Genomic DNA, 13,131 nt, shown 5'->3' with positions numbered 1-13,131 from the left:
ATATGACGTGACTACTCGGATAAAATTTCGCCGAGTTAAGTCTAATCTTGTCGTTATTTTTAATATTAGGAGAAAATAAAATAAAATATTTAATAATTTGGATTTTTGTAGACTGCAATAGTGTTCGTACTCTCAACCCATGTAATAATAATAAATATGTACACAGTTATATGATATAACTTATATCATAACGTATGGGTACTAATTATAGATTAATACTTTAATAAATTAAACAATGTAATAAAATAGATAGAATCAATTACATAAAATAATTTTAACCGATAATTTTTATACAATCTAAATGTTTTAAGAGTATCTGGTACTAATGAGTATTATTAAGTTTGTCATTTTCAAAAAATAGATACTGTACAAGATTAACAATCTTTAATTTCTGACTTATTCACGGACGAGTTGGCACAATCGATGGAAGACATCGTATCATCCATTCGATAAAAAGGAGTTGCACAAACATTTTCACGCATTAATTACATTGAATAACGTTGTAAAAAGGCACTTGACAATTAAGACATCACGTATATTAAGAGTAATTCGTGTGTCAACTGCAGCACAATACATAGTCGCAAAAGTCCACCACAGATATACTAAGTGATCAAATTCGCATAAGATGAAAATTCACACAAGACACTCATTTTCTCATTAAGTGATGAAAATTTAAAATTTTTATTAAGAGAAAAATTATTTGGTTTAAAGAACTCTTCAATATTATGAAGAAAATAATTTTTTTACATTTATTCAGAAATAAAACTTTAACTTTAATTTTCTTAAGTGAGAAAAATCTCTATTTTTTATTTAATAATATAAATAAAAAACTATTTTAAATAATTTTATTCTTAACATTTTTTGATCCAATAATCTGCTCATCTGTTACAGCATGTTACCATATAGTAATTTGAAATTAATTTGGTATTTCAATTTAAAAATAACAGAAGTCTTCATATATTAATATTATGTCATAATTTATTGACTAAGTATCCAATATACAGAAATCTTATCTATAATAATTTAATTCTCTGTTAATAGTCGCATAGTTTTATATTTAAAGCAAATTTACTACTGCGTATTGTTGGTCACCCGCGGGAAACTTTTTACATGTCCTAAATAATAATTTAATATTACACATAACCTATTAAAACAGATTGTTACTGCCATTGGTATTAAGAAAACCAAACTAGTGATGAAGTTTTTGAGATAATTAATTTAATATTTACACACACACACACACGCGCGCAAAATTTGAGAATGTTCAATTGATTTTTCGGATGTTTAAAGTTGAGTATAAGTTTTTTGTTTATCTAACTTACAATTATGAAATATTAGATAACGAATATCGAATAATATTTAATAAGAATTTAAGAAATATTAAATTTATGCTAATACAAAAAATGAAGGACATTTTTGAAAATTCCCAACAAATAATAGTTTATTTTGTGTATACTTTTCCATTATTCATTTACTTTAAAGTAATTGAGGTAATGATGTAGCACAATCTTCTACATTTTTCAACGATAAATACAATAGTGTTTATTTACATATTAAAGCGTATGACAATTGTATAATATTAAAATATTTAATTATACGTTATTGGTTTAATAATGACATAATAAATATTGGGTATAAAAAAATATAAGCCTAACCCTAATTATTATTTTATGAGTAATCGAGTTGTTCATGATTCAATGGTACACTCTTTATATAAATTTATATTATTTTAATGGATTTTTATTATATAGAATGTTCAGTAAATAAGGAAACGGTTTCTATTGTTCTCGTTGTTTGTAACAATTGATCTGTTTCCTTATTTTTCCAACACTCTGTATAATTATAAAGAAAAGTTTACAAACGATGTGTTGAATACGCTTTCATATTTGATTTATACTTTATACACGTTAGTTTATCGAGAATCTAGTAATAACTATTTATCGACGTTCCAGAAGAATATTTATTAAAGGTGGCTCAAGAAACACTCACTCTCCCCTATAAATCAGGTGACAATTAAATTATATTGAGAATAATGATGAGTTATTCTTATCATTATTCTAATGAAGGCATGTTTTTTATACCTAATTAATATATAAATTTTTATTTATTTTACACTAACTATATGTCAACCTTAATATTTTTTTTCCTAATACAATATTAGTGTACTACAATAGTACACTTCGAAAGCTTTATTTTGCTGTCAAAGGTTTATGGTCATCTCATTTAAACTTTCCTTTACTAAGATTTTTATAGTTCAATTTGAATAATAAGCATATTAAAAGAAAGATTACAATCTCAAGTACTGCTGTTATATATTTCATTTGGATCAGTGTTTTTAATAATAGTTGTAGCAGTATTAAAATGCATAAAACATTTTCAGAAATTCTCTTTTATGGTAGTGTAATTTTGAAATATTTTTCTAAAATTTAAAGGATTTAATTTTGTTTTTGACACTAATAAGATTAAAGTCAGATTATTTTAAAGAATTGATCAACAAAATTGGTCCAGTGACAAATGAGAATTTTTTTGTACCCTTTACTTTTTGAGCACATTGAATAATATTTATTATATATCTGTGTAGATGAAAAATTGGCACGTCAATGACACAGTTTTGTGACCTTTGACACACTACCCCTTTGGTAAAACCAGTTCGCACCAATAGTAGTGAAAGCCGAAACATCAACAATAATTTGATTAGTAATATTTGTTGTGCTATCTCATTCAAAAATAAAATGTGTCCAATGTAAAGTCTTTTGATAAATATTAAGTTAGCTATCTAGTATAACATTAATTTATTTTATAGTGACTATTTTAAATAATACATGGATTTAAAGTTAAAAATAAAATAATTATTAACGATTGTAACCTTTTTTGTTTCATGTTTATATTATTGTTTTCTTTGTTAATTGTACTTTTAATGAGGCTCAATCATTAACTTCATTGTACATTCAGTTTAACTACTTCATTTTTATCGAATTACTTAACTCAAGAGAAAAAACATAATGAGTAATTATTTAGAATATTTAAGTATTGTTATTATCGGTACTTGAAAAACTCCACCAGGTAATTTATAATTGTACATCTAATAAAAATAATTTAGCAATACTCTATTGATGTATATATATACTGAGTAATAAGTTTATCATAAACCATCTGATTACTCAAAAAATAAATACCATAATGAAAAATAAAAATGTTTGGTCTTTTTAGTTATACATATTTTTTGATTTATTAGCTATTTATTTTCTTTTAGAGTAATCCCTTATAAATTATTTGGGGACACCTTAATTTTTTTGAATGGCCACATGCATATTTCACTAGCTTATAAAATGAAGAATGATAATAATAATTAAGAAAAAGACTTGTGGATATAAACTTTTGGACCAATACTTTGGAAGTTATAGCATATTAATACCTAGGAGTGCGAGCAGTCTAATGTTAAAAATAGTCATACAGGCACTCACATCGAGTCTAAATTAAAAAATGCTAATAACTTCCAAAGTATTGATCCAAAAGTTATAATTGACAAGTTCTTTTTTTAATTTAATAATTTTTTTTTTATCAGCTAGTCAAATATTTGTATTGTCATTTATAAATCTACGGTTGACTCCCTATTAGTTATAAGATATAATATTAAAAAGTAACTAATAGCTGAAAAACCAAGAAATATACATTAAATATAACTAAAAAAATATTATTTAATCTTGTATTTATTTTGAAATTAATGAGTGATTGATGATAACTGATCACATTATATACATTTAAGATATTGATAGTAATTTTTGAATATTTCTTAGAAGAGAGATTTTTTTATTGAATTTCACATGTTATAAAAAATTGAAAATAATATTTCCCTTTAAATGTTTTTTTATTTAGTGAGTAATATTTTTTTGTTTGTGGTCGATAATTTATTTCATTGAGTATATCAACTAAATGAAAAGATTATTAGATTTTTCCAAAAAGTATAGAATTAAACTTTCATTGATGAATAATTTACCGACTTATTTCGACTACCTACTTAATATTGAAACATCAGCGCCGTTATCAATTATTAATATGTTCATTAAAAAAAGTAATAAATTATTTAAAAATACTCAGTGCATGTTTATTTTCTAAATATTATAAGTTGTAATACTCATTTGCACCTTTTTTTGTATCGATCAAATTTATAAAATGGGTAGGCAATTTTTTTGAATATCTTTTAAAGAAATATTTCTTTGATTCGATGTATAATTCACATTTCTGACAGAAAATGATTGAACCATAATCCTAAGAATAGTTTGCTTTTACCTTTACCATCAAATGATATTAATTCTTCCTCGCAAATAATTTTTCTAGATAACTCCGGAAACTCATATAATACTAGTTGTTAAATTTAGTCGCATTAATGTTTTTTTTTTTATTACTTTTAGATTAATTTTGTGGTCTATGTCTCAGGCACAGATAAATAATAACGAATAAAATTCCTATTAATTGAATCTATATTAATAATATACGTGCACACAATACATCCTGATTATTTTATAATTTGAATATTTAAATTTGTGTGCCATTTCAGCGAAACGTCAGTCTATTCGTCCGCCCTCGTACAAAAAGTTTGATGGTAATTGGTCAACTAGGATTTTTTAATCAGCCGACTCGTCACATTATTTAAAAAAAAATTGATTTGAAAGATACTTATAAATATTTGTTTGTTTATTAATCCATTACATCGTTGATCAATTATTATCTAGTAGTATAATTATCTTTTTTAAGTTAATTTATTTTTCATTTTAAAATATCGCTATTCTATCAACGTTTTAGACGTCTGAATGGGTAACTGGAAATGCAATTTTTAAATGGATTGAATATCAGTAATTTTTTATTATTTTGTGGTTTTCAGTGGAAATTCGTATAACTTATTAATAAGTTGGGGTATTTTGAAGTCAGTTGAATGAATAGTTTCATTGGAATCGTAGAGGTAGTTTCTGTAAATGTATATAATATTTTAAATTGGATGCCTTGAATTTTATTTATGCGAGTTTTTTTTTAGATGCTCCTAGAATTAAATGGTTATTTGTCTGGTTAAGCTTCATTCGAAAGTTTTAAATAGTCAGTATTGTGTGTAGATTAAGTTTTTGATGGAAAATAAAATACAATAATTGACAGTCACTTTTTTTTTATATAATTATAAATTATTATATACTTACAGTAAACATTTAGAGTAATTCTTTTACTGACCGCGGGCGGTATACCATTGCTGGCTATACAGTAGTAAACACCAGTTTGTCTTCTGTCAAGCCGCCAAAGTTTCAGGTCGTTACCGGTGTACGAATCGTCTGCCAAAAACAAAACAATAGTAATAATCATTATAATAACAATAATAATAAAAACAGTTTTTCCACGATCCGTAATTTTCTTTCATACGTCATATATTTACCTAGCAAAAATTTTTTTTACAACTTTTTTCCAAATAAAGTACTTTTTTTTTAAAGATATTTTGACAAATATGAAGTGCTTGAAATATTTTTTTCTGATTAGAAATTAATATTATCCTATGTTCTATAATTAAAAAAAAAAAAAAAATTTTGCCCCATCTTCTCTCCATAACACTTAATATTTTATCAACTTAAGTTTTTTAAGTGAAGACATATTTTTAACTTTTAAAAATAAGAAAAATAACCTAATTAACAAAATGACGTTGATACAGCTTATACTAGTGTATATTTATAATGCATTTACTACCAGTGTATATAGTACATACTAGTGGGTATGTTACACTGTTGATAAAGAAATATAAAAATACTTTAAACATAGTCTAAGAAAGCAAATATTATATGAAAAAAAAATTGCAGTAATTGTTCCATTTTGTTTATTATATTGTTTTATAGTTTTAAAGAAATTGTGTGAGTCATAGATAATTATTACTCTGTATAAACTTTTTAAAATACAAAATATTTCTTTGTTTTTTTTTTTTTGTCATTTTTATGAAAAATCTAATAAAATTAATAATTTTATACATTTTACATTTTTATGTTATAAAGCTAAATAAATTTAGAAATTTTATAGATGTCATTAACAGTTTATTTGTCAGGAAGTATAAATCAATATGAAAACTATACACGTTAAAACTTCAAAAATTAAAGTTTCAAATAACTATTTTATGTTCTAAGATAATTATTGTGTTTGTTAAATGATATAATTTCAATAAAAAAAATCGAAGAAACAAAATTCAGTGTAGTATTTATGTTAAGAGCGAGTACAACATAAATCACTTGGACTCGATTCTATACAATCACTATAGTTGTCAAAATTTGCGTTGTATTTTATTAAAAAATCACATAAAAAGTTAAGAAGTAATTTTTGTAATTTAAATAGGCTTCAAAGTAGTTAAGAAGTGTAATGTAAAAAGTTCTGCAAATATAACAATTGAAGTAAAAGTGCTAATATACGTTGGTAGCTTTAAAACTTATTTTAGTCTTACAAGTAGTGTAAAATTACCGTGATAATATTTTTCGTAAATATTCTTGGGTATGTTTTTGAGAATTTTCTTAAAAGCAGTGAATATTCTTTTAACTTTGTATTATATTTTACATCATTTTAAATGGTTTTGAATTGATTATTATGTAAAATATTGGTCACTACCAAATTTATCTATTTAGATTCAGACAGTTTGACGAAGATAAATATAAATTTCACTTCAAATTTAATGTTTACCAGATAACAAACGCTTTGGTGTTAGGGGATATTGGGGGAACTACGGCCACCTTAGCAAAAATTGTTATATCTCTGGTTCTAAAACTCTAAGTGTTATGCTATTACAACAAATGGATGCATAAACATATTGACTGCATTATGTCAGAGTCTCAGATTTTTAAAATATAATCTTATATATATATATGAATTTATATTTTTATTTTTAACGCAAATGAAAACCGACCCTGGGGGAATATCGGTCATACATAAATAAATGTAAAATGATAGGGAAAAAACTATTTTTAAAAAAATCACTGAAATATATTTCATATAAATTATAAATATATAATAATTTGCTTACCATAAATTAAATTTCTTAAAACATTTTTTTTTGATAAATAAACGCTGAAAATTGTTTTCACACATTTAAACGTGAAAACGTTTTTTGATAATATCGTTCTAATAAGAATAAGGTTTTTTTATAATTCTTAATCTATACATATGGTCAACATAATTTTAGATGCATGGGTTTATTAGATAATGAGGTGACCGGTATTACCCACTGACCATAGTTCCCCCAGTCTCCCCTACATCTATGATACGATCACATATACGTGATCATATCCCACAATATTATTGTAACGACGACTAGGCTTATATCGTTGATACAGTGACATACACGTATTACTACAGGAGGGCAGACTGCACACATAAAGACTTTTGGAATTCACGGCCATTGTGCTTTAATACTAATATCCTAAACGGTAGTTGATATTTTACCGTCATCGCGACCATTACTCTTGTCTTATATTTAACTTAAATTAGCTATCACCGAAAGAGTGTGTGTGTGTCGCCGTCAGCTCCCTGTTGGATTATTATCATCTCTAGGTGTCCAGCAGGTTGTACTGTTTATTTAATATTTCTTTACTTAATATATATTTATATCGTTGTTAACAAAGAGTGTTATATATATATATATTGCAGTGCGACCCTTGGTAGTTCCTCTAAGGGAATATAAATTAAATAGGAAGTCCCAGTACTTGAGGTAGATATAGCTTACCCAGCTAACCCCCGTTGGTCCCTTAGAATACTGTCGACGGGAATTTAGGCTCAACTCCTAAATAGCGACGTAACAATTGGTAGAGACACCGATCTTTCTGTTTTATATTAAACTTTCAGTGAGGGATTCTCCCCTAAGTGTACTACAATTTTTATATACCGCTCTTTAGTGGTTAACTTAGGTGTTTTTCTGGCTTTCGTGCTACATTTATAGTAATAATTGCATAATTTTAATAAAATCTAAAGTACGTTTTTTAATTTTATACTATTGTCCAACATATATATTACATGCATCTCTACAATTATTTCCTAACCAAAAACTAAGGCCATAAACGCAATCAGAACACCCCAAACATTATCAGGAAACTTAACGGAGGAAATTTCGTTGATTTCGAAAGAGTAGCATCAGCTAATAGGTGGGATGACACGGAAAAATTAATTATGTTGCCCCTCTCATTTTGCGACATAATAACAAAACGACTATAAGTAACAAAATGTTATTAAACGGCCAAATTGAGACAAATTTTGGGTAGTTCTATTAAATTTTTTTAACTGGTCATTTTTTTATTGTATTTATAGTTTTTGCACAACAAATAGAACTATAGAAGCGAATAAAATACAGAAAACATGAAGTAGCCATAAAACCATTTTTTGAACAAAAATATTCTAAACATTTTTTGATAGTTTTATTATAATTTTGCTACCAACTAAGTAAAAGTTGATGAAATTTCATCATAAATTTTTATTCATTATTTCAAATAATTTATAAGTTTGTTTTAATGATTTTATTTTCCCTTAATTTTTTCAAGAACATTCCTTCGTTACACCAATAATTGAATGCAGTGACGTTGTAAGTGAATATTTTAGGACGAAAATTAGACATTTTCGGCTGATAATTTATAGAAGTATTAAATTCCAAAAAATATCAAAGTGGACCGTTTTTACCATTCATAATATTTTGAGGTATTTTCGTTTATAATAAAAATTTAGCGTTTTCTTTAACTATTGAGAGTTATGTTATACAAAAAATCTTTTAAGGAGTTTAAAATTTTTATTTTTATTATGTGGTTTATTGTTTAAATATTGAATTACAAACAATTTAGTTTGAATACTATTATTTCATTAATTTATAAAAAATAAAAATAAAAACTAGATGTAAACAACAAACCGATAGCTGTCAACAACAACACAATAAAAACAACAGATAAACAATTTCGTCGTTATCAGTTATCAACTGACATAAAATCATATCACAAACAAGCTAAGCCGACAGTATAGTTACAACCACGAGCTTGTAACTATCACTTTGAAGATGAACTCTGCAACGAATCCAAAATGTCAGCTCAAAACTAAAAACGTGGTACATCCGTAAACGTTTCAAGCAATACGACAATCCACGAAAGTTTCAACACATTCATTTAAGGGATTTTTTCTTTTTGGTTTATTATATACTTTATGACTTACTAGTAATAGATAATTAAGTTTTTCGTAGGTTTTGTTTATATATTGAATAAAAGGTACGCTGCACCTATATTATAAGTTAAAAGTTCATTGTTAAAATCAAAATTTGAAGTAGCTAAGTTGTTAGTCCGAACTTTTAATAAAGATAAATTTTTCTTACGTTCCAATCACAAACACTTATTCTTCAAATATCAAGTTTTATAAGACAAATACACGTACTCGTGAAAAAGAGGTTATGATTAGATTATGATTAGCAAAAGTATTAAAAGTTATAAGTTCTAACTCGAAAAGCAATGAATGTTTTTCAATTGAAAATGTTTAATAGTTGCACAATGTACGAAAACAAAAAAGAACAAACAATTTTATTGTAGTGATAATATTCATAAAACCGATTCAAATTTAACTAGAGACTTTTAAAAGTTACTTGTGAAATACCATGCTGATTTATTGTTCATGTTGTGCTAACATCAGCTTCTGACTGATGACGTAATTGAAGTCTAATAAATTTACATTATTAATACATGGGTTATTCTGATAAGTTTATAAAAACTTTTGAAAAGAGTTTTTACATCTAAGCTAAAAATCACATCTTATTAACTAGATGTCACTGGAATATTTCTAGAATATTTCTTTTTGGTATTAAAATATATCTAGAATATAGTTGAAATATTTTGAAATACTCTCAGAATATATTTTTATAGCAAATATTACATTATCACTATATATTAAAGGTATAATTTTAATATATTATAAAAAAACTGTTAATATTTTGTATACTGTGTAATTGAATATAATTATATGGTATATTTATTGAAGTTTATATATTATTTAAAATTCGAAATTTGTGTAGACCAGTGTTATTGGTAATATAGTTAAATACTATAGTATTCTAAATATAACAAGAGTTTTAGTGTTATAGGAAAATTATAAGGTACAGTAACGCTGTATAAAACTCTTCCAATACTTTTAACTAGATATCATAGGCGTGCGTATAATAGTAATTAGAGTGTTTTTTCTGCCCCTAATTTACCTAGCTGAATTAAATTAGATTAATCAAAATTGATATTTATTAAAAAAAAAAAGGAAATTTACTTAGAATTAAAAACTCAGCGTATATAATACAAAACATGTATACTCAACCCATAAAATAAATATCTAGTATGTTTCTAGGTGTTATATAACATCCTGGACAGGAAGGAAAGAGGGTAGTTTGTACCTTAAGTTTATCGTAGTCGATCATAAAGACATTATTTTTAATATTACTCTTGGACAAAAGAACTTTTTATACATTTATAGACGGCCAAATTGATTGTTAGAAAGTCAATCAGTCCTTTAAATCGACTTAAAAAAATGATTTTACTGCGTTATTGAAAATAACTACTTATAAAATTAAGGAAATTGATTTGAATAATAACTTAAATTCGCTTGGGGGCTGACGACCTTTTTTTAGGAAATTACATGCTTTATTTTTTGCACCAAAGTTTTTACTTTATATAATATGAGGGCTATAGCCTCATTAGATTTCTCTTGGATATGCTACAGTCTTATTATTTTAGACCTGTAGCTCACATTTAATTATATTGAATTTAAACATTTAACTAAAATATTTTACAATGCTTTAAAAAAAATTGCAGTAATTCGAAAAAAATATAAGAATAAATTGTTTTGTTATTTATAGATAGGTTAACTAAATGTTTGGAATTATCTAATAATTCTTAAATTGTTTATAAATATATAATCGATTTAACACATAAAAATATTTTAAATTATATAATTAATATGTGTATTTCATTTAACTACATATATTTTTTTAATGTAAACATTTATTTACAGAATGATTTATTAATCTTGACCCACTTAAATAATCGAAAAATAAAAATAATATTCATAATTATTTACTGGTTTAGTATTCCTCTTCAATCATAAAGTATTATTAATGTTCATTTCTTATACTTAAGGATGTATACTTTAATTTTTCAAATGGCAACACAGCAAATTAACCATTATATGAAATAAAAAATGGTGTAGTTCAGAGAATGACTGGTCAATAATAACTTTTGGACACGTATTTCGGAAATTATTAACAATTTAAAATAAAGACTGAAAGTGAGGAGTGTGTGCTGCTAGTTTATATTTTTAATAATTTTCCTTATTGGATCATATTCTATTAAATAAAGTAGTTATTTATGCACGATACCGTTTGAAAAAATTAAGTTGAAGCTCTTATAATGGATAAGGGATAAATCTAAATAATATTTAACCACTCAAAAATCTGATAGTTAATAAAACTCAGACAAGCCACAAAAACATTCTCCTAATTATTATTTTAGTAGAAATTTAGTGGTTAACGATAAATCAGTCACTCAGTACATGTTTAGTTTTTAATATATGTTAGCTTTATTGCGAAGCTAAGAAGGTATTAATTATTATATGATGTGTTTTTTTGTGTCTGTTGCCACTTTTCCTCAGCACACACTGGACCGATTTCTTTCAATGATACCGTAAAAGATCAAACATCGTATATAGTTGAAGAAATTTCCCTTGAAAATTGAAAAAATTTCCTACCTTCCCTGTAAATGGCGCAAATTCCTCAAAAAATTATGATTTTTGACATTTGTTAATTTTGACATTTTTTCACTTTTTTTTCTTAAACTGCCATAATTTTTTGAAAAATGAACAAATAAACATATCTTTTTTTATATTAAAACCTTAAGTAATTCATTTTTATTTGATATAATTTTTTTGAAAATCCTTTTTTTTTAACTTATGTCAGAAGGTGATAAGCAGTATATGAAAGTTGTTTTTGTATTTCAATGAACACATTTTTTTTTCTTCTCTCTTATATAAATTAAAAAGTAACAATATGAATTTCATGATGAATCAAATGGAAATATTCATGAACTATGTTTGAGAGAATAGCGAACAAATGCACACGAATATTAACTGTATATGAACTCCTAAACTCCTAAACCAACGGATTCATCGATACGATTGAATTAAGGTCAAAAATTAAACTACTACTAATTATACGCAACTCGTACACATACTATATAGCACATAAAAATTAATATGTTTATTTTTTTTAAATGAATGTTTGTATATATTTTATTATTGTCTAACAGAAAAAATTATAATTTACTTCTAATGTTAACAAATTGTAATCGAACCAATTTTTTTATTTTTGTAAAACAAAACAAATACCATTTCAAAATATAAATTTATACTTATTTTCATTATTAAAAAGTACATATAAAAAGTAGAGCTTTATCAACTTAACTTTTGAAAATGTTTTGGGAAATCTGCGTCTTTTAAATACATGTTAAAATAAAGCTTCTTTTATGTACTAGAAGTTCAAAAAAAAAAATTGTACCGACGACCTATCTTTTATGAGCAAATGGCAGTCTAAATAGAACAAAAAATAGGAGTAATTTTGGCTTTTGGAATATTCTACCAATTTCTTAAAATTAAACACTATCTACAGATTTGCATCGAAGCGGTTCTTATTAAAGTAATTTTAATCACTGTCAGATATCATTTATACTTGTCCCAACTATGTCACGTCCATACTGTGCCACAATGTCACTGTGCTACCGTTTTTTTTAAACATTTTTAAAAATTAATCAACTTAGTTAATTTTTTGTGAAGAGATAACTAAAAAATCTAGATTAAATATAGATATTCGAATAAAAAAAAATTTGTTGAGATAACGATATTCAGAGTAAAAGTTATCTTGATCAAATATAAAGTAACTGGTTTTCACTAGATAAAATGCAAATAAATTACTATTTTTCATTTAATAATAATTTTCTAAATGTGTTTCTTCCCTCCACTCCATGCTAAAAAAGTTTCTATTTCGCTATCGAAAATATAGAGAAAATTTTCTCTTCTTTGTGCTTTACTGAAGCACTTATAATTTTAACTACTAAAAAAAAAAAA

General features: G+C 25.2%; 1 protein-coding gene across 3 annotated transcripts in view; it reads right to left on the bottom strand.

Annotated features, from left to right (window-relative positions):
• The window catches only part of LOC126896771 (lachesin-like), a 107,408-nt gene that overhangs the window by 44,847 nt on the left and 49,430 nt on the right, over window positions 1–13,131 (bottom strand). For all 3 annotated transcript variants that reach the window (XR_007701932.1, XM_050669840.1, XM_050669841.1), the window contains exon 5: window positions 5,190–5,318. Coding sequence is in view for 2 of the 3 variants with exons in the window: in XM_050669840.1 (XP_050525797.1) it covers window positions 5,190–5,318 (129 nt within the window). In the remaining variant the exon portion in view is untranslated. The remainder of the gene's footprint in view (window positions 1–5,189; window positions 5,319–13,131) is intronic.

This window comes from Daktulosphaira vitifoliae, unplaced genomic scaffold (assembly GCF_025091365.1).
Source record: "Daktulosphaira vitifoliae isolate Bord-2020 unplaced genomic scaffold, ASM2509136v1 Scaffold_1, whole genome shotgun sequence".
Classification (NCBI taxonomy): Eukaryota; Metazoa; Arthropoda; class Insecta; order Hemiptera; family Phylloxeridae; genus Daktulosphaira; species Daktulosphaira vitifoliae.
Note: the sequence above shows the minus strand (reverse complement) of the source record. Positions and strands in the feature narration are given on the sequence as shown.